Below are 24,009 nucleotides of genomic sequence, written 5' to 3'. Positions count from 1 at the left end.
GTTCCTCAGAGTCAAACCAATACCTAGAAGGGGCATGCCACAGGGCTGGGGACTACCTCATTGCATGGAAATGTTCTTGATTGGCAGGTAATCTAGTGCCAGCCTAACCCATCCCATGACCGACTTACCCTATCATAGGATTCTTGAGATGGTGAGTGGTCTAACAGCCTTTAAATGCTGTACTGTGCCCATCAGTTTTGTGGCTTCATTTTTGGCTTCCAAGATTTCCTTTAGCAGCAAATGACCTTTATTTAAAACAATCCTAGAGGCCTTGAACTGGCCCCAGTCCAGCTGAAATCAAACCTGGTCTGGTCCCAGAACCGGGCGAGTTCTTACCTCTGACCCAGTCCATTCCTCTGCGGACCATGTGCAATTCTCAGTGTGGACTAAATCAGCAGACTTCAGGAAATGGGGACTGCGGACTAGGGACAGGACTAAGCCAGGAAACCCCAGCTCAAGGAGACTGAGGAATACAACTGCAGAAGGGGCTCCAACACGGAGCTTTGGACTGAGCCAAGGGCTAAAGGCTGGTACCTTGCCAGAGCCTCATTTTACTCTCGAGGGCTCTGGGAACCCTGGGCTGCAGAGCTGATTGGATCTAGAGCTCGAACACAAAAAGACCAGAGCTCAGACCAACAGAAGCTCACCAACGGGCCTCGGAAATGGCAAAAAAGACTGCGAACTCAAACCTGTTTGCTGGACGCCATGTCTGTGTTTGTCTTTGTCCCCAAATGCTGACAGAGGTTTGCTTTGGATCCCAACACTGCCACCAAATCTGTTAAAGAACAAAAGTTCAGCTGAGTTGATATGAAGGCTTAATTACCTTTATTAAGCAATTTATGATGCAGAGAGCAGCCCATCTGGCAAGAGGAGGGGAACTCTGAGGAGGTGTACGAAATGGAAGGTTTTTATAGGAAAGAGGGTGGGGCAAGGAAGTCATGAGCAAAAGCAAAGAAAGGCTTGCTCAAGGCAAGGTCACCTTCCCTTGGGGAGAAAGGCAGGGGGTCTTATTAGATGGATGAGACCTCAGCTTCCTTTGAGGGGATGAAGAGGGCTCATGTGACAGATCACATCACTGAAGCAGAAAATTCCCGGCTGACCAGTTAGGACAACTTTTCTGGGGAGGGCTGAAACCGTAATTAGGTTAGGGGTGAAGCCCCAGGTTGTTGACTTGTCTTAAATGACACCACGTTGGGCCTGTGTTTTTCTTTTTAACAATTCACAACTGGGCTAACTGTGTGGTCAAGAAGCCCAGCTGTCAGCCTATGTTGGCATTTGACATACCTTCCTCTCTGAGCTTAATCATCTCTAGCTTTTGGTTGAAAAGTGAGAGAAGTGTGAATCTTCCTGTCATTTGAGCTGTCAGAGGTTACTGAGGGTTATGCTTTGGGCTGATTTCAATACTGCTGTGTCTCAGAGAGTAGGGAGGCTGGGGAGAGGGAGAGAGATGGGGGGAGAGCTGGGTGTTGGAGCAGTCACAACACACCCAGCATTTACTGATTAAGTTGTGGTCTTCTAGGAGCACACTTTGTGGCATCCCCAAACAATTATAATAGCAATATCAAAAATCACTCACTACAGATCACCACGACAAATACAGTAATAATGAAAAAGTTTGAAATACTGTGAGAATTACCAAAACGTGACAGAGACACAAAGTGAGCAAATGCTGTGGGGAAAATGGCGCCTGCACACTTGCTTGATGCAGGGTTGCCACAAACCCTCAGTTTGAAAAAAAAAAACGCAGTATCTGCAAAGCGCAACCACACAAGGTGTGTCTGTACATATCCCGGGGCCTAGTTTTTGTCAAGCACTCAATGCAAAATAGCTACTTCCCTTATGACCCTTCTACTCAAGAATCCACATTGGCCCCCATTGCCTGTCATAACAGTTTCAATTTTAAATTTCTCACCGAGGCTGCCTGTTTATAAATCATCACAATCTAGACCTAATCTACGCCTCAAAACACACTTCCCCCTGATCCCAAACAAACACCCTTTGCTTCGAGCAATTTTGGTTTTCCCTCCTTCCTATGATTCTGGCCTCAGCATTTTGTTTATATTATTCTCCTCATTGGGTTGTTCTGGTTGCACATTTCTACTTTTTATAGATGATAGATGATAGATAGATAGATGATAGATAGATCAATGATAAAGAAGAGACTTTAGAGTAAAGCAATCCCATGACACCATGCACTCATGCACTCTGTTATTGAGAAGCAGACTTGTCCACTTTGGGCCTTAGTATTTTGATCTCAAAATTGAGCTACTAGTAATAATTTTCCAGCATTTCTGAGTGGGCAAAAGATCCTATTTCAGCACCTACAACACAGAAATGTCTCAAGTTAGTCCTCTTCTCCCTCCTTCATTACCAATCCCCAAGCTCTTCCCCCTGTGGCTGCAGGTTTGTCCTGCCAGGCTCTGTGGGCGTCCCTAATTGCTCCAGGTCAGATATAATTGGCGCTCTCCTGATAGCTCATAGCACTGTTATCTACGCTCTCATTCACTGTCATTCTATTCCTTCTCAATGCTTAGGCTTCATCTCTTCACATTATCTTCCATTTCCCAGGAGCGAGTACAGAGACAGGTCATCCCATTGCCCAGAGCAGGACGCTGNTCCTTCTCAATGCTTAGGCTTCATCTCTTCACATTATCTTCCATTTCCCAGCAGCGAGTACAGAGACGGGTCATCCCATTGCCCAGAGCAGGACGCTGGGTGCCGCACGCTGCCAACTGAGCAGGGACTGAAGGGGGGCAGGGGGACCTGTCTTCTCACACAAGCTCTGCGGCCTGTGCTTGTGGAGTCCCGGATCCAACTGCTTACCTGGATCCTCTCATTCATAAAATGGAATCCATGCTTATGGAACCTGTCTACTGTACACAGTTCCTGAGGCCATGAGATTAAAAAAAGAAGAAAAAATCGGAAGCATTTTACAAGGAAGTGTATGTTGACGTGACCTTCCTTCTGGGATATAGCTCATGGCTACTGATGGATGGGAAGCAGTGGGGCCTGATCTGTATTCATGCCATTCCATCCTGGAAAGGAAGAATGACTGTGAGCCCTCCCTCCCCATACAGGTAAGAAAACAGAAGCTTAGAGATGGTAAGTCACTTTCCAAGATCTACAGCTAAGGAATGCAAGCTAATCCCAGGGCTGTTGGGCCTCGAAGTTTATGATGATAGGACGTGGAAAAGGGGAGGTTTAAGACGAAGAAAAAAAAAATAAGATTTTATATGTGGTGAGTGCTCTCACTAAGATGCATTAATTGTCACGTCCGAATGGCTCTAAAAATAAAAGAATATGTGACAGATAAACTGAGAGGGGAAGTGGCTTTCTAAGTGTTGAAAATGGCAGAGCCAGGAGACAAGCACAAGGACCCTCTGCTCCGTGTGCGCGAGCTTCCCACAGCGCTCCTGTCGGAAAGGGCAGAGTTGCACAGACGGGCTACCCCAGGCCACGGCGACGTGAGGATTGCTGAATCGGTACGTCCCATTTAAACACCGCTGACAATCAGACTGCGGCACTGATTTATTTTAAGATGAGTGTTTTCATGTAAGACTATCAGCTAGGTGTGTGTCTTAGTTGATACACTAATCATCTCTATAAATTATCTCCATTCTGTCTACAAACCTCCACCCGGCTACGGGCCACTCTGTTTCCGTCACTAATGGAAACTCTTCCTCTTACCACTTTCGACCACCTTGTGGCGGCTTGAGTGCATCCAGAAAAAAAGAGAAGCACGTCCATTCCAATCCTGGCTATCCTTATAACCCCTGATTTTAGTGTTTACAATTCAGTGCTATCACGGCAAAATTTCCATAAAACAGACCACATCCCTCTGAATGTTATAAGGTGAATATCGATGAATGTGTGTTCTACTATTATGTCATCCCAGTCGGGGCACAGAACATTTCTGTCCCCGCCAAAGGTGTCCTCCTGCCCCTGGCGCTCAGTTTCCCTTGCCTCCTCCTTGGGCAGTTCCAACACGGGACATGAGACTTTCCTACTCGAGAACTTTACATTTCTGGAATCGTAAGGTATTCGCTCTACTCCGCAAGGTCCTTGCTATGGAGTGGCTCTCCGCACGGCTTCGCGGGAGTTTGCTCGTAGTTCTGCAACCCCGGGCCGGAGGCCACCCCCGCAGTTTCCACTCCGCAGTGTGCAGCACTGGCTGTGGCAGAGACCCTCATGCGAAGTCCTCAAGGCGTTTCAAAAATAAATAAATACAAAAGTAGCAGGGAAGCAAGGAACCTGCCATTCCTGCTTCCTTCCCTGCAACGTCTGTCTTCGCAGCAAGGAGTGCAAGATTGAGCCCAAAGTGCATGGGATAAAAAGCAAAGTAAAATCAAAGCATGCAGAGCAAAAGCTCAGATTAGAATCTACACAGTGAATTTTATTCTAATTAGTATAAATCAAACACTTAGCCTGGAATACAGGAAGCCAAACGAGCGACTCACACGTCAACAGGCAAGCTTGTTTTTAATTACATAGAGTTTTAGAGCAACAGTACTACAGCTGTGATGATTTAATTCACCTATTTCACACAGGAGCACACCCCCCCACACACAGAGGATATTTTAATAACTGGGTCCTTTCTTAATAAGGCAAAATGAGGAAGGAATGGTTAAACTGGTAGGTCAGATATTCTCAGTGCAGAGCCTGACTGTTAGTCTCTATGGTGTCCCTAAAAACAGAGCCATCTGCCACAGGAGAGCAAATAGAAAGAAATCTTTGATCCTGGTGCCAACTGTTTCCATTCCTAAAAGCAACACGGCTTCACAGGAACGCCGCCCAGAGCTGCGGGATGGGGCATAGGACGCAGGCGCTCAGCTTCTCCAAATGCTTCAGACTGAATGTCGGTGTCCCCCCCCAAAAGCCGTGTGCCAAAAACCTGATGCCCGGGGAGACGGTAGTAGGAGGTGAGGTCTTTGGAAGCTGATGAGGTCATGAAGGCAGAGCCCTTATAAGAGAGGCTCCAGACAGACCCTGTGCCTTTTCCGTGGGGTGAGGACAGGGTGGGTGAGCAGTCAGCAGACCCCGAGTGGTGCACACACAGCCCTGCCCTGCTGGCCCCTGATTGAGGACTTCCAGCCTCCAGAGCCCTGAGAAATCAACCCCCCTCCTTCAGAAGCATCTGGCTATGGTATTTCGTGTTAACAGCCTGGATGGACTAAGATGCCAAAGTAGGAGTGACTTTTCCAGATCACAGTTCCTAACGAACGGGAGAGTCAGCATTGTGCAAGTCAAATTCTACGTGCACTTGCACAAGCACCACTCCCTTCCTTCCCTGACCTCATCCAACTGCCAGTGAAAGAAATTCCCCAAAGATAGGCTCCTCGATGCAGGCTAGGTTTCGGGGAACTGACTACTTCTTGTGGGGGCGGGCCGGGAGTGCGGAGAGCAAAACAGGATGTCTGTGCATGGGCACTGGGTATTTCTCAATAAACTACACGCCCTGCTGAAAAGGAAGGTGGCTATGGTTTCAGTTTCAGACTACATCGAGGCTGAGAGAGAAAAGCCATGGCTGGTGAGTTTCCGACTGTCTAAGGGCCTGTCTGGGGGAAAACAGTCCCGGCTGGTCTTTAGTTCTGTGACTGTCCGGGTGGGCACGACGGAGGGTGGGGGCCTCCGGGGAGCAGGCGGGAGGGCAAAAGGAGGGCCCGGGAGACTCTCCGCAGCCTGAAGAAAGGCAAGGCCAGGAGGGAACTGGGGCTTTGCTGGCATGCTGGGGCTGCTCTGCCATCCTAGCTGAATGTTACCGGCCCTGTGTGACAGAGGGTGCAGAAGTGGCCCGGGGAAGGAAATGGGACATCGCTGGTCATTATTTTCTTATGCGGAGTTGAGGACATGTAGGGCATGGGGGGAAGAGCCCGGGTTTTCCGATGCAAAAGGCAGGAGAGCATCTCGGTCCTCAGGCTGCTCAGTGAGCGCCCAGGGTCAGTGCTGAGGGCGCACTGAGAGACGCGGGGGTCTTCAGGCTCCTGCGCTGCGTGGGGAGGGATGTCTTTCCTCTCAAATCTAAAGCAGGCTACTCCTTGGTGCTGACCTGAAAGGAAATGAGACTGTTTTCATGACTTGAGGAATCCTTGTGCTTCATGCAGACCAGACCCTGAGGGACAAGCGGAAGCTGTTTGTCAGCTCGGTGAACACGGGGACCCTCAACGGCTTGCTGGATGAGCTCTTAGAGAAAAGGGTGCTGAACCAGGAGGAGATGGAGAGAGTGCGATATGAAAATGCTACAGTGATGGATAAAGCCCGAGCTCTGATTGACTCTGTCCTACGGAAAGGGTCCCAGGCATGCCAGATTTTTATTTGTTATATTTGTGATGAGGACGCCTTCCTTGCAGAGAAGATGGGGCTCTCCTCAGGTAAGGGTCAATGCCTCACACTGAGGTGAACGGAGGTCCCGTGTCCTTGTGCCAATGTTTGATTTCTTCCTTGATCAGGTCTGTTTGCAGACAACTTCCCAGTTCCTTGCTGTAGGGCCCCATTTTTGCATCAATAGGTCTACCGCAAGCCTCCTGGCTTCTTCCTTTTTGGTCCTTTGACCCCTGGAGCCTTCCTTTGATTGGAGCTCGTTTCCCAACCTGAGTATGCAGTAGCTCCTTTGCAGAAATTCATGGGGACAGTCTGAAAAGCTTCATACCACATTCTCCAGTCATTCTGGCAAAGCACTGACTCAGTCTCTCTCTCTCACTCTCCATCTCTCTCTCTCTCGCTCTCTCTCATTAAAGTCCAGGGCTCCCTGGGAACTTATGTAGTCATCTGATATAAAGACTCAGATACTTTTTATAACATCTCTCCAAAATTTGGCTCTCCAGGAGGAACAAAATATATTTCAGGGATGGTGGAACACTCAGAATAAGTTCAGTGCTTACAGAAAAGTAAGGATTTTAAGTGGACTCTTCCTTCTAGTTACCCCCTCCCATTTTCTTTTGAGTAAGACTGTCCCCCAGCATGGTTCTGGGCTGTGGACCATTTTATGAGGCCCAGCCCTTATACCTCTGGTCCTTCTGAGAGCCCAAGACCATGCATAGACATCTGAACTGCCCCTTCCGTGGTCACTTAGTCCCTGAACACAGCGAAGACAGGAGGTCCAGTGGAGTCCAGCCCTGGTCTCTTGGGCACTTGCCAAAGCCATTTAGAAAGAGGAGATGTTCTTTGAACACTAGAAGCCTTTTTTCCTGGGAATTTGTCAAAGCTTATGCGTGCCAAGTGACACGGCAAGCATCCACTGATGGATAATGAATTTCTCGTTTTTCTTTCAGTAACTTTTTCATTTAATAGATTCCCCCCAGTTAAAGATAACCAAGAAATAATGGTAAGGGTCTAGAATACTTTTACAATAGCCAGAGAGCTCATCCTGGCCCTGTTCCTCTCCCTGCACAGCCCTGGAGGCACTTGTCCAACCCAAGGGACACTCTACACCTGGAGTCGGCCTCTCCAGTCGTCACATGATGCCTCCCCAGTCAGGATCGTCATGGCTTTGTCTCTCCCTCATCCATCAGCCAATTTTTATAGGTTCATAGAATATGACAATGAGATATACTATTTGGATGCACTTTAATGGGAGAGATCTTTCTAAAAGAAGGTTCTTGGTCATAAGAAGACCTACTTCCTATTGCCATAAAAAGGCCTCTTCCAGAGAACGTTCTTGAATTCAGAGCAGGGAAATGGACTGTATTTTGTCTATGGAAATCCTGTCCTCAATCAGTACTATAAAATAAAGATTGGGGAGTATTTCTCATTTGTTAGCTTATGCCAGTTCTGAAAGTTTCCAAAATGAGTTTCTCAGGTGGGTGTTGTCATACCGAGATCCTCATGAAACCTTAAACAAGTTTAAATTCAGTTCTTGTCCTTAAAATCAACAATCATAAAAGTGACCCAAGGGGATCTATTAATAGGTTTGAGGGATTTTATGCAGCCAAACACTGTAACTGCAGCTTCCCGCTGTTTTCCTCCGAGTACAGCTTCTGCCCCAGTAGGACGGATGCAGATTACAGAGGTGATGGTCAGGGATCCTGGCACATGAGCCCTTAGATGGTGGCCTCTGTGGGCCGAAGGAGTGGCGTACTAACGGGGAGCCCACAGATGCTAATGCAGATAGTCTGCAGGTGTATGCTGGCTCGGCCACCTTCCTGTTCGCTGACACTAGGGAAAATGACCTAACACTGATTGAGGGTCAGCCAGGGGGTCACCTCATCCTCATTTTCTGCTGTGATAAATCTTAGCAAAGCTAAGTGTCCACTTGCACATGCCTGTTCTTTTTCGTTTTCTCCGAAGTCCAGGCCAGCTCTGAGTTAGACACTCGACATGGCATACACCTGTCAGGCAGCAGTGGTCATCCCAGAAGCCACCTTGAAACAGGAGAATGAAGAGACCTCTTGATTCTACGGCGGATGCTCACTCAATCCCCCTCATCTTAGAGAGCAGAAATGGAGAGTCCCTCCCAGACACTCCTTTGTTCTGCCTCCAGGGGGAACGTTCAGTGGGCCAGCCTAGCGGCCTTGGCTGCTCAGTGCTGGGCGTGGTTCTAATCTAGCTGCACTCTGAACAGGCCTGCAGAAGGTGTGTTCCCTAGGGAGTGTCCAACACGCTGGGCGAGATCCTTCAGAGATGGTCAGTGACTATGTTAATGTCCTGGATCTTTCCTCAGGTACACCCTTTAGAAGTCAGCTTAACTCAGACTCTCCAGCAGCAACTCTTCCTTCACCAGGTAATGGTATTTTCCAAGCAAGAACATTTTTGAACCTCATCTTTCTTGACATTAACTCTAAGTCCACGGGATGACCCCAGGGTGAGAGGGTGATGGGATACTCTCATGGACTGAGCCTACGCCTTTCTCTCTTCTTAATCTCTGTGCTTGCGCAGAGCCAGCCCCGCAGCTCTACCACCATGTTCATACTCACAAATCTAAATCTGTGTCCCACACCTGACGACCCCCTCGACTATGCTAGTGCCGACTGAACACGGGCACTCACGTCTCCCTCAGGGAGCTGAGCCCGTCATCCTTCCCCTACCTTGCTTCTCTTCCGGTTTCCCCTGTCCTGGTTAATGACACCACTATCACCCAGTTATTCCAACCAGAGACCTGAATTATCTTGGATTTTCTTTTCCCTCACTTCCAACATTCAAGCAGTGGCCAAGCTTACTGATTCCTCTCTCAAATCCAGATCCTGCTCTCCACTTCTATTTCCGCTACTATATTTCAGAATCCCAATTCTTATAGTGGCCTATGGTTCTTCAGCCATAGTTCTTACTATTTTTTTCTTATCATTAAAGAAATAAATCTATTCTTTTCCCCTATTAGACTTTAAACTTTATGAGGAAATTAGACACATCTGACTTATTTGTGGGTAAGATCCCATCACAGTAGTTGTCTCAGTGTGCATGCAATAAATGTTTGTTAAAATACTATTTCACTGAATAATTTCATCAAAATTGCTAGTATGCTAGGCCATGAGAAAAATATTTGACACATGCCCACTGTGTTATAGATCTTGCTCTATGGACTGTCTAGAGAGGAATGAACAGTACAAACAAGGTTCCTGCTTTTATGATCTTACAAAGATACACAAAATATGAAATAATAGGTATTTAAGAATTTCCACCATCAAATTAAAGCTAGCCAAGAATTTTGAGATGGAAATGACAGTACACACAATTGTATCAGCTAAGGTGGTCCCAGATAGTAGTAAATTAACCTGGTGTCAGGTTAATCTATGATACAGAAAGATTAGTCATTAGATGATTTTCAGTTAAGAATTCTTATTGAGATAAGATCTCAAAATATTAGGGCTTTGGGTGCATTCATTCATTTATTCATTAATTTATGTGTTCAGCAAACATGTAAGTAAGTGTTTGTAAGTATTTTAAGCACAAAGATGTGGGAATGAGAAGTGGGAACAGAGATACGGATTCAAAGACATCATGCTTTTACCAAGGAAATTCAATACAGAAGGAAAAGATCCTACAGTCTAGTGGGAAAAATTTACAGTTCTAGGCCATAGCCTGGCCTTTCCTTGGGGCATGTGTTACAAAGGGGTCATCGTCATAACTGTGAGAAAGAAAAATGTGAAAGCAATAGGTGGCCAGGAAGTGAGCATCAGGCCCATTGTCACAGAAGAAAGATGAGAAGCTCATCCCAAAAATCTTCACTGGGGACACATCATTAAACACAGCCCGGCGTGAATTTGACGGGCCCAGAGAACTCTATGGATATGACGAAAGAGGACGTACTTTATGGGGCAGATGGCGAAATAGTGGGAAGGCAGTTTCGNTTCCTCTCTCAAATCCAGATCCTGCTCTCCACTTCTATTTCCGCTACTATATTTCAGAATCCCAATTCTTATAGTGGCCTATGGTTCTTCAGCCATAGTTCTTACCATTTTTTTCTTATCATTAAAGAAATAAATCTATTCTTTTCCCCTATTAGACTTTAAACTTTATGAGGAAATTAGACACATCTGACTTATTTGTGGGTAAGATCCCATCACAGTAGTTGTCTCAGTGTGCATGCAATAAATGTTTGTTAAAATACTATTTCACTGAATAATTTCATCAAAATTGCTAGTATGCTAGGCCATGAGAAAAATATTTGACACATGCCCACTGTGTTATAGATCTTGCTCTATGGACTGTCTAGAGAGGAATGAACAGTACAAACAAGGTTCCTGCTTTTATGATCTTACANAGATACACAAAATATGAAATAATAGGTATTTAAGAATTTCCACCATCAAATTAAAGCTAGCCAAGAATTTTGAGATGGAAATGACAGTACACACAATTGTATCAGCTAAGGTGGTCCCAGATAGTAGTAAATTAACCTGGTGTCAGGTTAATCTATGATACAGAAAGATTAGTCATTAGATGATTTTCAGTTAAGAATTCTTATTGAGATAAGATCTCAAAATATTAGGGCAGTTAAGAATTCTTATTGAGATAAGATCTCAAAATATTAGGGCTCTGGGTGCATTCATTCATTTATTCATTAATTTATGCGTTCAGCAAACATGTAAGTAAGTGTTTGTAAGTATTTTAAGCACAAAGATGTGGGAATGAGAAGTGGGAACAGAGATACGGATTCAAAGACATCATGCTTTTACCAAGGAAATTCAATACAGAAGGAAAAGATCCTACAGTCTAGTGGGAAAAATTTACAGTTCTAGGCCATAGCCTGGCCTTTCCTTGGGGCATGTGTTACAAAGGGGTCATCGTCATAACTGTGAGAAAGAAAAATGTGAAAGCAATAGGTGGCCAGGAAGTGAGCATCAGGCCCATTGTCACAGAAGAAAGATGAGAAGCTCATCCCAAAAATCTTCACTGGGGACACATCATTAAACACAGCCCGGCGTGAATTTGACGGGCCCAGAGAACTCTATGGATATGACGAAAGAGGACGTACTTTATGGGGCAGATGGCGAAATAGTGGGAAGGCAGTTTCGGAGGTATTTCCCATAATGGGGAACTTTCTAGAGACAGGGCAAAACTCTTTAAGTCGTGCCTGTAGTTGAAGGAGTGTTTGTATTTCTGACAGAAGACAAACATGACAAAAACCCATTTAAGATTTTGGAAACTGTGGGAAAAGAACTCATTACTGGTGTTTTGCATGGCTTGTTGGAAAAAGATGTTCTGAAATTGGAGGAAGGAGAAAAGAAAAAGTTTTACGATGCCAAACCTGAAGACAAGCCCTGGGTCTTTCTGAACTCTGTGCGGCAGAAACGGCAGGAGGCAGGTCAAGCCCTTATCCAAACTTTCATTAATACGGACAAATATTCCACAAGTGTAAAAGGTAAACTGGAATCACTTAACAATGGGGGTCTGAAATTTTCCAGAATCTACTTAACTCCAAGGCCCCTCCAGGGTCCTCCATAATCCCACCATCCTTCCATTACTAACGCATAGTTTTTACTAAACCTGTCATCATCCTCTGAGAGGCCACCTTGCCTTTTGTGGGAGGGATCCACTTTCAAATTAGCTATGAAACCAAGTCCTTGTGCTTCTCTTGCTCATAGAAAGAGCTGATTGTGGACGCTGTGTAGTAAAGGATACCTGCACGTGAGCCCAGATTCTGTCACTGTAGACACTCTGTGATTTCATTCCAGCTCCTTAAACTTCCCTGGGCTGATGTCTCAGTATCTGTGAAATGGTGACAATTTTGGTAACTTCTTCACAGGCTAGGGACATCGTGGCAGGCACAGGCTGACAACTCCAAAAACGCATAGTTTTTACTAAACCTGTCATCATCCTCTGAGAGGCCACCTTGCCTTTTGTGGGAGGGATCCACTTTCAAATTAGCTATGAAACCAAGTCCTTGTGCTTCTCTTGCTCATAGAAAGAGCTGATTGTGGATGCTGTGTAGTAAAGGATACCTGCACGTGAGCCCAGGTTCTGTCACTGTAGACACTCTGTGATTTCATTCCAGCTCCTTAAACCTCCCTGGGCTGATGTCTCAGCATCTGTGAAATGGTGACAATTTTGGTAACTTCTTCACAGGCTAGGGACATCGTGGCAGGCACAGGCTGACAACTCCAAAGACAGTAGCTCTTACCCAGAATTCTTCTCTGAGCTCCAGACACACTTAGCTCTAGCTGCACATTCAACATTCTGCCCCAAGACTCCACTGACTTCACAAAACTAACAACTATAGTGTTAAACACGTGATTCCCCCCATCGGAGCTGTTCTGCTTCTAATCCCTTTCTATCTCATCAAACGGGATGATAATCCACCAAGTTTCCTCACCCAGAGTACAAGTGTTTTTTCACGAGGGAATAGTAGCTCTCAGCGAGCGCGGACCAAGGGCAGGCACGTCATAAACACAGGATGAATACGACAGACGAAGAACGGGCCGGCAGGAAATACCAGTTCTCATAAGTGTTACTTCGCTTCTCATATTTAGACCCTCCTAGTGCTTCATCATTTCTGTACGTTACAAAATACGATCAGGATAACACTTGTAAAGTGTCCAATCTATTAAACCACTTTAAGACTTCTGACCTAGATTGAATTATAAATATTACTAGAGCCTAAATAGCCTCTTGCCCAAGTTCACCAGTGACAGACTTGATTCACTACAGAGCTGAAGCTCAAATCCCAGCCCTGAAATCTCAGAGTTGATCAATAATAATAACAATAATAATAAGCAATAATAAACAAAAGGCGATAGAAACTAGAGATCTCACTACAGCAAATACGCTTTTTCAGCAAGTCCCTCACGGAGGAGGGATGTTCTGTCCAGCAGGAGACACATGCTAGTCTGACAGATCTCCAGTATGGTGGCCTCGTCTGTGTTCTTATTAATATGTGAGTTGGTCCTTATGCAGGTTTATTACTTTCTCTGAAATCTGAGATGGAATGGAAATAATTTGGATAAAAAAGAAAATCAGAGATCATTCAGCAAATGAGAATCGAAACTAAAGTCATGGGAGCTTCAAAATAATGTGAAGCCCCCAGGAATCACCATGAGCATCAAACGGAAACAAGGTCAGGCCACTGGCAGAGTCTGAGGCAGGCAGGAGTCAGGTCGGGGTCCGCTCACCACGTGCCCAGTGGCTCCCTGGGCGCTCTCTGCACCCGGGGCCTCAGGAGGAATCCTAGGGCACCCACAGGCCAGAAGTTGGGTGAGCTGGGCTACTGGTGTACAGAAGGACCTTGGCCAGGCCTTCTGGACATGGATATCATTCTGATTTATTTCATTTAACAAACTCATATATGTGCATACCATGCAACGAGCACTGCTAGTCTGAGGAATAACTACTGAGGATAACTACATCTCCCTTGGCAGGTAGGTGGCTTTGTCTTACCTTGGACCAGTCTCTTCCTTTTTGTATCAGTTTAAGGGGTTTCTTAAGCATGTCATTAAGTAACAGATAAGACCAACGTTAAAATTTTTATCTAAACTCCGCCTTCTCTCATTTCCTTCTGTGTGCTGCCAGGTGAGTGGAATCCCTTTTGGGCAGCAGGCTGCACTACAATATTTATTATGTTGTAACAAAAGGATTCATTTTCATGCTAACTCTACTGTTAAATGTGAGGTAGAAATCCTATCTCATTCCCAATTTTATCTGCGAACACAGTATCTGTACACAGATACAAGACGGTCATTAGGGGTTGATGCTCGGTAATTAGGGTAGTCACCAAACCTGGACACAACCTGGAAACAGAGGAAGCTTTTGCTGGGAAAACATACCCTCTGACCAGAGACTAGCCCAGAACCCTGGACGTCCGCACAGGGGTGGAATCTTCTGGAATACAAAGGGAGAACAAGTGTCTCTGTTTAAGAAACGTTCAGGAAACCTGGTTTCCTTAAAGATTTACAATCTGGTACATCTCCAGAGTCAGGTTTTTAGCATTTGGTTTAGAAAGACATTTATCACAAAAATGTTATTTAAAAACTAATGGAAAAAAATGAGTGAAATAGGAAAAAAAAAGTATAAAATATAAAAGCTGAAAATTTTATACAGGATAATGTTGCTTTTGTCATTTAAATAAAAGAAAATCAGAAGAGTTCTTGGTTGGCTTGTGTCACTGAACACAGGGGTTTATTCCTTTCATGGACAAAATCCTTGTTACATTAGCTCTTGGCAAACTGCTAAATTCTGTTGATGAATTCCTCTTCCTCATTCCTCCAAGGGCGGGCTCAGGACTTTCCAAGCTTCTTACACAATCTCAGTTAAGTGAGGCCAAGCAGGGTCGGAAAGTCCTACATTTCTCTAGGGATTAGGTCAGGATGGGTCAGAGAGAACCTTCTCTACGTGGGAGGAGATATTTTCTCACACTGGAAAGCGCAGGTTGAAAACTGCACGCTAGTTGGTTCACACTTTGGGGGCAAGGACACCCAGAGCATGTTAGGATTCCTGACAGACAACCATCTGGTCGACCCTGGAGGCAGGGCTGGTTACTAGATAGCGTTTCTCCTTTAAGTCACTGGCTGCACAGCTCGGTGAGGAGACACCACAGCCCATCTCCTCTGTGAAGGTCCAGAGTGTGCACAGTTGGGGATTCCGCTGCGTGGTGTGTCTGCATGCGCCGCCTGAGGTGGGAGTGGACTCAGGATGGCACACCATCCGACAGGAGAGCTACCAGCCACACTTGGCTACTCAGGGCTGGGGTAGTGTGGCCAGTAGCACATGTTGAGAGGATGCAATTTTGCATATATCATGTTAAAATATATTACTCATATTAATTAATTTCATCTGTTTCTTACCATGGACATTACAAAATTTTGAATAGCACATGTGGCTCAATTTCATTTCTAAGGGACAACACTCCAATAAATGTTAGTCAGGATGTTCTTGCTCAGAGACAATAGAAGGTCCACATGGATGAGGGAGGACTCTAGAGTAAAACGGTTTTTGCTGAATGTGGAAAGGCTTAATATGACCCCAAATCATAAAGGGGTTTTCCTCAGAATTATCAGAAACCTACGCTTGAATTTTCAGGCAGATCTGCTTCCTCTGCTAACAATCTTCCTGTTCTTTCCTACTCAAAACACATGTCCGCACACTCGAGGTCAGACACAGTCATAACCCTACATGGTGAAAGATCTTCTTCCCATGATTGCCCTTCTCTGTCAGCGTTCTTAGGTGAAAATTGGGTCACAAAGGCAGATATCCTAATTTATGATCTGTGATGTGTCCTGCAGCTTTCGAGGACATCATGCCTGGGCCACCTGAGCCAGAAGAATCTACGGATACTCTCAAGCTTTGTCCTCATGAAGAATTCGTGAAACTGTATACAGAGAAGGCTGGAGAGGTGCTGTGCTCGGTCCATGACATCGAGAATAAAAGAGAAACAACTGTTTTCACTAACGACATGATTTCCTAAAACACTGATTGCAGAGTTGGGGAGTGGGGACAGTGGTAATCTTATCCACAGATGCTCTGAGCAAGGAGGAAATCATGTGGGCCTCACATAGACTCCAATTCTCTTTCAATCCCATGATAGAATACAGATCTCTCATCTTGTTCATTTATTTGTTCTCGAATCTATTTGTGATTTATGACAATTTTAGCTGTAGTTACAGAAGTGAAATATTTATAAAAGAATATGGCTGATAATAGTTGTTTGCATTCTAGTTGAAAAGCCTAGACATAAAGCATTTCTTAAAATATAATTAAAGTCTGTATAGCATTGCATGTTGATGTATTCTCAAGAAAAACTACCAAAATAATAATGTTACCAAAGGAAAAGGACCATTGGTGTATTCATTTTTAGCTGGAGCCAGTGGCAAGTGTCTCCCGGCTTCCACAAAATTGGATCTGAATCTTGAATGCTAAGAAAGACTTGACTAGGTAGAGAAGAGAGAGGAGGAAAGGGCAGAAAGTATTCTAGTCTCCTGAAGATTCTTGAGTAACCATCCCAGCTATATCCTTGGTCCTGTTCTGGGCTCTTAAAAGATAACTTACTTCCAATTTGCACCTCTTGCTACTACTAACTCAATCCATTACAAAGAGATGGGAGGGCAGTGTCTTCGGACGGGGGAAGGGCAGCTAACAGAGCCCTTAGCTTTAACAGTGACTGGTGGATGAGTGTTTCAAAGGAGATTTAGGCAAATCAAACTCACTGTATATCCATTTCCTGCAGATCTACCCAATAAAGGAGAGACAGGATCGTATTCGTCTCGCTCTCATCATATGCAATATAGAATTTGATCATCTTCCTCCCAGGAATGGGGCTGAACTTGACATTACAGGGATGAAGAATCTGCTGGAAGGCCTTGGCTACAGTGTGGATGTGAAACAGAAACTCACTGCTAAGGTAGGGGTCCCTCACCTGCCCCAAGCATGCATATATTCAACACGCATCCTACTATGAACATGCTAGCTTTAGTGTATTAGGCAAATACTTTGACATCCTCAGGCCGTATTTGTGTGTGTGTGTGTGTGTGTGTGTGTGTGTGTGTGTGTGTGTGTGTGTTTAAAACATGAAAGTAGGAAACGGAAAATCTATGTCTTTTTTGAGTTCTAAGTATCCTCAGTTCCATAACTGGACAAAGTGATTGGCAAGTGTATCCAGACAATCCTTAGTTCCAAAGTGGGATGATTAGGACTCAGCCCCAATAGCCCGGAAAATCCTAGAGTGATGTATACTTCATAGGACAGTACTCACCATATGAGTACCAAGTCCCAGCTGTGTTCCAGGGGCTCTTCCTGGCATTGGGCACAGGTCTGTAAATGAGACAGGAGCTCCCAGCTGCAGTGCTCTAGGCTCGCTTGGTGTGAGATAATCGTACTGTAAGCAAAACAGAAAATTTCACAGATTTGGTGTGTCTCTGTAAGAGTGAAAAGAAAGTTAAAAGTAAGTAAAAGAAAAAAGAAAAAGGAAACATGAGAGCAAACTGGTGAGTGGGGATCCCAGCAAACATGATGTTAGATGGGATCTTTGGGGAGTGAATCCAGGAGCGGACACATGAGTACGGGGAACCACACAGCTCTGGACAGCTGTGGATGAACTGCATTCCGAGTCAGAATGGAAGCCACACAGGAGCCACACAGAAAGACCAGGTGGCCAGAGCCTGGGGAAGATGAGGCAGGGTGGGAGAGGAGTATTTGTACATCAGAAGTTTGATTTTATTCTAAGCACAGTGGGAAGGATTTGACAAGGGAGCTGGAAGGATGCATTTATGACACAAGGCTCTTATCAAGTAATGAGAGGAAAGACAGAGACAGAAAGGAAAAAGTACGTAAGTGACAAAAAGTGACTGTAAAATGTAGCAAGAGGACAGTTTATACATTGTCATCAGGAGTGGAAAGTTCTACCCACTGCTCCATTATAGAGAGAAACATCAGACAGCCATCCTCAAGCAAGCAGTGCGAAGGGATAGCGAGTGGAGCATTCTGGACATTTCTTACACTGCTGCTCCTGATAAGCAGGAGGTAAGACCAACTGAAATGTTTCTCCTATCAAAGTAAGACCTGGTGGTTTTTTTCAGGACATGGAGTCAGCGCTGCGGGCATTTGCTGCCCGCCCAGAGCACGAGTCCTCAGACAGCACGTTCCTGGTGCTCATGTCTCACGGCATCTTGAGTGGAATCTGTGGGACTACGTTCAGCCCGGAAAATCCGGATGTGCTACCTTATGACACCATCTTCCAGATCTTCAACAACCGCAACTGCTTCAAACTCAGGGACAAACCCAAGGTCATCATCATCCAGGCCTGCAGAGGAGGTGAGTTCTGAGATGGAAACCCCAATGGTCATGAAGGTGTCTGCAGAGAACTGTGATGTGTGCTTTGTTTCTAGAGGAGACGAACTTAGACCCCATTCTGTGCAAACAAACTAGGCAGGAAACTCCCCCTAGGGGGCTGGAATCATGAGCATTTGTCCCGTCAGCCGTCAAATTTCTGTTCAACTTAATCCTGGGGACGTGGTGAAGAAGACCACCAGAATTCCTAAATCAAAGTTAAACACAAATATTCGAATCCTGGAACAAAATAATTTTAATGAGGGCTTTCCTCAACATTTTACAGCCATTTTGACAATCTCTGGCTTGAGAACAACTTCCTTTGAACGTGAGCATATGATGCAATAGCAGCACCCTTTTTTCCTCAGGCATACTGAAAGGGAAAGGAGTAGGGAGGTGAGGGAACTTGGGATGGCAGTCAAAAGAAACTTCTTTTTTTCTGACTTCCAATTGTCCTTTAGCTTTGTGGAGCAATGTTTGGGGAAAAAAGGAAATAAACATAATTTAGCTGAAAAATGTAACTATGCTCTCTGAAATTATGCAAATAAGGCTTTCACGTCTAGTCTCTTCTTAGCAAATGGGTTCTAGTTCTGTGATGCTGTCAGCATTAATTGGCATATTGCTGAAGGACCCTAGAGAAAGGCAGAGCGCTGTGTGTGTGTGTGTTTGTGTGTGTGTGTGCTAACTGGTTGGAATAACTACTTAAAAACAAAGAGGTGGGCAATTGCTCTAGTCATCCTGAGACGCACGTAGTGTGTAGAAAGTTGATGTCTCCACAGAAAATCTTGGGGAACTGTGGGTCAGTGACTCTCCAGCAGCCTCGACTGACAGCTTTTCACATCAACCTCTGCTCCTGGAGAGTGATGTCGTCTACAAGGTCCACGTGGAGAAGGACTTCGTTGCTTTCTGCTCCTCGACTCCACGTATGTGTCTTTCCAGTGCACACAGGGATTTGTGAGCCTGAGTCCACCTCTGAATAATTCTAGAAAATTAACATAGTCTCTGTGCAGCAATGATCGGAAGCAAGTTTTAAGTGTTGTTGATATATTTTAAATCTTGTCTCATCTGTTCTATGGAGATGAAGATTCTGTTTTCCCCTTACTTTCTAAGATTGTGCTTTTATTATAAGTGTTGCGCTTTATAGTCAAAGGTGCACCAAACATTAAAACCACCTAATGCAAGGAATTCCTTTTACCATATACCATTTTAAAATAAATGATTGATTCATTTTTCTACTAAATCCATTCAACATTTTGAGAAGAGTTTTTATGGATCCTGGGACTGGCCACCTTTTCTCAGATGACCAAGTACAAGCCTTTTGCTCCATACTCCCCATCTAATGCTGTCTGGATGGCACCACCACACGCCCCAGCACCACTTGGATGCCCCTTTAAAAGAAGTAGAATATGATACCTTGGGGCTTATTTGGCCTACTGACAGTAGGGCAGTGTTTAGTTCTCGACCTCTACGTAAACATCTGAAGAAGACTTACATTTGGGTGTTCCTAATTTGCAAATTTTTATTTTCGGTCTTTTTAAAACCACTTCATTGAAATATGATTGACATATGCTAATCATATTTACTGTATAGGACTTAATGAGTTTGGAGATAAGTATATATATGTGAAACTATCACCACAATCCATGCCATAAACATAACCATCCCCTCCAAAGTTTCCTTTGGGTCTGTTTATCTATTTTGTTTATTATATTGCGAAGGAGAGCATGGTATGTAATCTGTAAATGGCCACCTGTGTAAATGTGGCGACATTCTTGAATCCTTCTGAGCTTCTATTCTTTCTTCTGTAAAATGGGATAATTCCAGTTATCTCTCAAGCCTCTTTTGAAAGCCGAGTGCATGAACATAGGGCACATCAGTCCTAAGAATATGACGTAACCGCTGTGCCGCAGTTCTGGTGAGCTGCCCTGTTAGTTCAGCCTCTGCTAGTTTTATGTTTGTTTGTTTGCTTCCTGTCCGTTGAAAATGAGTTAATGTAGGATTATAGCCGCTTCTCCTATGCACATGGAGATAACTACCAAGCTGTGCTTTAGAAAAAACTGTAAACAAAGTAAGAGTGAAGGCCACAGCCCAAGACTTACCACTTCCTGTCTTCATAGATAACGTATCCTGGAGACACGTCACAAAGGGATCTCTCTTCATTGCACAACTCATCACATGCTTCCAAAAATATTCTTGGTGCTGTCACCTAGTAGAAGTATTCCAGAAGGTAAGCTTGTGCTTCCTCTTCTGGTCATTTGTTTGTTCAGGAAGGCTTTGCCAGGTGACAATGGCAGAACTGGTCAGGCAAACACAAGAATATTGGGACCTGGTTCCTGTCATCTAGGTGTTAAAACCTGATTTAGGAAAAAAAAAGTCAATGTACTGTAGCAGAAGATCAAAATATAAAAAAATAATATAAAATATAAGCTACTATGTCATGGGGTGTAAGTTCTTAAATTTCAAAGAATGGGAGGTATTTGCATTAATTTTCATTGTTTACTTTATTAAATAAATATGGACTGGGTGGCGTACTTGTGGGCTCTATCCTGGTGACAAAGGGGTGAATGAGACACATGTGACCTAAGGTTCTGTAGCAGGTACACGCTTGTGAGACACACAGTCACCGAACAAGCAGGCCAACAAGCAAATGTGTAGTTACAGATTGTGATGGGAACTGTAAAGGAAAAGACCGAGGACATGTGATAGGAGATGACGGTCTGTGAATGGAGTGGTCCAGAAGGGGAGACCTGATGCTGCTTCCCCAGCTCTGAACACTCCTTAGTCACCCCTCTTTCCCTGTTTACTTTCCTCTGTGGCTCTCCCCTCCATGCACTCAGTATATGTATTTATAGGTTCGTTCTTTACCTGTATTTACTCGCTCACATGTAAGGAGGCAGGGATTTGCTAAACACCTCAACATTCAGGCACATAGGAATTAATATTCATTGAGTGAATAAATGCATGAAAAAATAAATAGTTGTCCCCCCCTGCCTTTTAGGCAGCAACGGATTGGTATTAAGAACATGGAAAAGTGTGGTTGTGTTTTCATTCAAAAACACAGAGAACAGTTGTACTCTTTTGGGAAGAAGAAGGCTATACCACTAGTAAATTGGAGAAGACAGCAGCATGACATGAGTTGGGGGTCTCTGAATAGGAACTTAACAAGTTAAGTCCTTTGCATGAGTAGGATTTAGACATTGCACTTAGAAGGGCATTTCCAGGAAAAGACTAGAAATAATCGATCCAGGTTAAGTAGGATCTCATTGATCAGCCTGTGGCAAAAGGCTTCAGGTCAGCTTGGTGGTGGGGATGTGAAAGTTGCTCAGTGTTCTGGACTTAAGAACAAAATCCTGGGATTTGAGTCTCATTGAATTGAGGAGTTAGCCCTCGTGGACATAGAAAGTAGAGAATTCTCAAGATCCAGTTCTCATGAACAGATCCCAGGGGAAAATTGATTATCAGATCAGAAATGGAAAACAGGAAATGGAGTTGAAAAGGCTTGGATTAGACATAAGATATTTGAGATAAAGAGCATCTTCTGACATGGGGTGTCACTTTTAAGAGGTAGGGTAGCAGTGGCAAAGAGTCTGAGTGTCCATGGGGCTGGCTGATCAACTCTAGGAGCACCCTGAATTCCCAGAATTTCCTGGCTCATGGTGGAAAATCTCTTTTGAGAATTCATAAGAGGCATGTTTCATCCAGCCCCTGTTTTTGTTTTCAGGTACAACAAGCTTTTGAAAAACCAAATGTCAAAGCCCAGATGCCCACCATTGAACGAATGTCCATGACAAAACCTTTCTATCTCTTCCCTGGCAACTGAAAATAGTAAGTGTCAAGAGTTGCTGGCAGGTGAAGTAAACGGGAGAGTAATCTCGGTGGTGAGGTCCAATGACCAAACGGCAGCTGACCGCTTAGGTGGTCACATCCGTGCTCCCTGTTGATGTGGTTTGGCGGTTAGTCGCTGATTTTGACTCTACTTCTCTGCATCCGGATCCTGCCTCCTCCTCCACACTCGAACCATCGGTGAGTTGAGCCCAACCAGGTCAGGAAGTAATGAATTATGCAGGACACAGGGGAGCAATTATTAAAATAGGAATGTCCTCACGTTTCCATGATGATTTATATTCATCTCTCTCATTCCCTCTCTTGCCCACCTCTCCCACATGCCGAGTCCCTGCACACGGCCTCAGGTCCCGAGAACAGAGGAAACAGAGGAGCAGGGAGAGAGCGGACTTTGGTCCTATGAGTGCACATGCGTCACATCGCCACTCTGAGCTACCGTCGCCAGACAGGATGAAGGCTGCCCTGTGTAGAGGCAGACTCTGGGTCTACACCGCTCTCCCAGAGTGGATCTCACACTCCGAGTGTGCTCTCACACCTGCACACACTGCTCACAAACCCTTCGAGCACCCACCTTCACATGTAGTAGTAGTATGGTTATTATTATTTTTGGTCCGAATATTTTAGATTGGGCACATCAAGGTTAGAGCCCAAATTATTTTACTCACAGTAGCTTTACATCACTCTTCATGATAAGCAATTATGAGTCTCCCTCTTGGAAACATCATTTAAATTCTATTTTACTGTGAGGTTTGTCTCAGAAGTTTCAATATGTGCCCATGCCATCTCCTACCCCTGGTTTCTGGCACAGTCACTGCACACTTGCCCAGTTCAGTAGAACAGCTTTTAAGGCCTGATTAGTCCACTAGAACCACATTTGGGGATTGAATTATTTATGGGACTAGTGTTTATCAAGCACCTGCTATGTGCCAGGTTCTGATCCAGATGCTTGTAATAAACCAGGCAACAAAATAAGTGGAGTCCTTGCTCTGATCAAGCCATGCGCAAGCGAGGGGAGACATAGTCTAACTACACCAGGAACTAGATCCGGTGTCAGAGAGGGAGAAGAGCTAAGAGGAATAAAGGAGACTAAAGAGACAGAGAGGGTGGATGCTGTCGAGCTAGACAGATTATTCAGTTTCCTTCAAGTGATAAAATGGTAAAGTCAGAACGAGGAATGGACAGACTGGGGGGGTGGTGGTGAACCTTGTGGTTCCTGTGGGGGAAAAGTGTTGCAGCTCAGGGAAGAGCACGTACAAACACCCTGAGGCAGAAATGGGCTTCATGGGTCTACAGAAATGCAAAGAGGCGGGAGCCTGGAGGAGAATGAGACTGGGGAAAATGGTAGAGACAAATTCGGAAAAGTGGTGAGGAGCCTGGTCACATGGACCTTGGTGGTCACACGGTAAAGGTTTTAAATGTTTTACCCCGAGTGAGACAGAGAGAACCTTTCAAGTGCTTTTGCACAGAGAAATGACATAATCGAGTAACTGAGATTTTGCAAAGATCACCTGGAGTACTTTTGGGCGAGAAGACTACAAGGGTCACAAATATAGGCCGAAGGAAGTGGCAGAAGGCATCTGGAAGAGGACGGAAGCGGAGCCATGAGAAGGGACGGACTGAGGCCTTGCCGGGATGGCTAGGTTGACATTCTGCTCTTTTTCTCTCCTTCAGGGCATTGCGGGCAGTCCAGTCCTTCTTGACCGACTTCGAAAAGCACTTTGCTAGCACAGCATACTCATGTGACCTTTTGTATCTCAATAAAAATGAAAACAAATGAACTGTGTCTTTTGTTCCCTCTAACGAGGAATAGGATTTCAGTTAAAATGGGGCCTGAATGGAAATGGAGTGGAAGATGCGAGCTGGGTTTTCCAACTTTAGGACTCATGGAGCGTGTGCACTTCACTGGGGGGACGTAACTGGCCATGACTTGCACACAGCAGTAGGGTGATGGGAGGCAGTACCTATCTGGAGACAAGAACT

At 44.9% G+C, this 24,009-nt stretch overlaps 1 protein-coding gene across 8 annotated transcripts in view; it reads left to right on the top strand.

The window, feature by feature from the left end:
- Positions 1–23,807, top strand: part of LOC100464921 (caspase-1) — a 28,055-nt gene extending 4,248 nt beyond the window's left edge. The window contains exons 1-11 of one of the 8 annotated variants that reach the window (XR_004626991.1): positions 5,375–5,527; positions 6,102–6,368; positions 8,657–8,716; positions 11,540–11,794; positions 15,648–15,757; positions 16,589–16,762; positions 17,937–18,171; positions 18,966–19,109; positions 20,304–20,413; positions 21,908–22,209; positions 23,701–23,807. Coding sequence is in view for 7 of the 8 variants with exons in the window: in XM_034665657.1 (XP_034521548.1) it covers positions 5,521–5,527; positions 6,102–6,368; positions 8,657–8,716; positions 11,540–11,794; positions 15,648–15,757; positions 16,589–16,762; positions 17,937–18,171; positions 18,966–19,109; positions 20,304–20,413; positions 21,908–22,006 (1,461 nt within the window). In the remaining variant the exon portion in view is untranslated. Of the gene's footprint in view, positions 1–5,374; positions 5,528–6,101; positions 6,369–8,656; positions 8,717–11,539; positions 11,795–15,647; positions 15,758–16,588; positions 16,763–17,936; positions 18,172–18,965; positions 19,110–20,303; positions 20,414–21,907 lie in introns of those variants that run through there. The other 7 variants (XM_034665657.1, XM_019802890.2, XM_034665656.1 and 4 more) reach the window with 7 other exon arrangements.
- The last annotated feature ends 202 nt before the right edge of the window (positions 23,808–24,009 follow it).

The sequence above is a fragment of the Ailuropoda melanoleuca genome, chromosome 8 (genome assembly GCF_002007445.2).
Source record: "Ailuropoda melanoleuca isolate Jingjing chromosome 8, ASM200744v2, whole genome shotgun sequence".
Taxonomy (NCBI): domain Eukaryota; kingdom Metazoa; phylum Chordata; class Mammalia; order Carnivora; family Ursidae; genus Ailuropoda; species Ailuropoda melanoleuca.
Note: the sequence above shows the minus strand (reverse complement) of the source record. Positions and strands in the feature narration are given on the sequence as shown.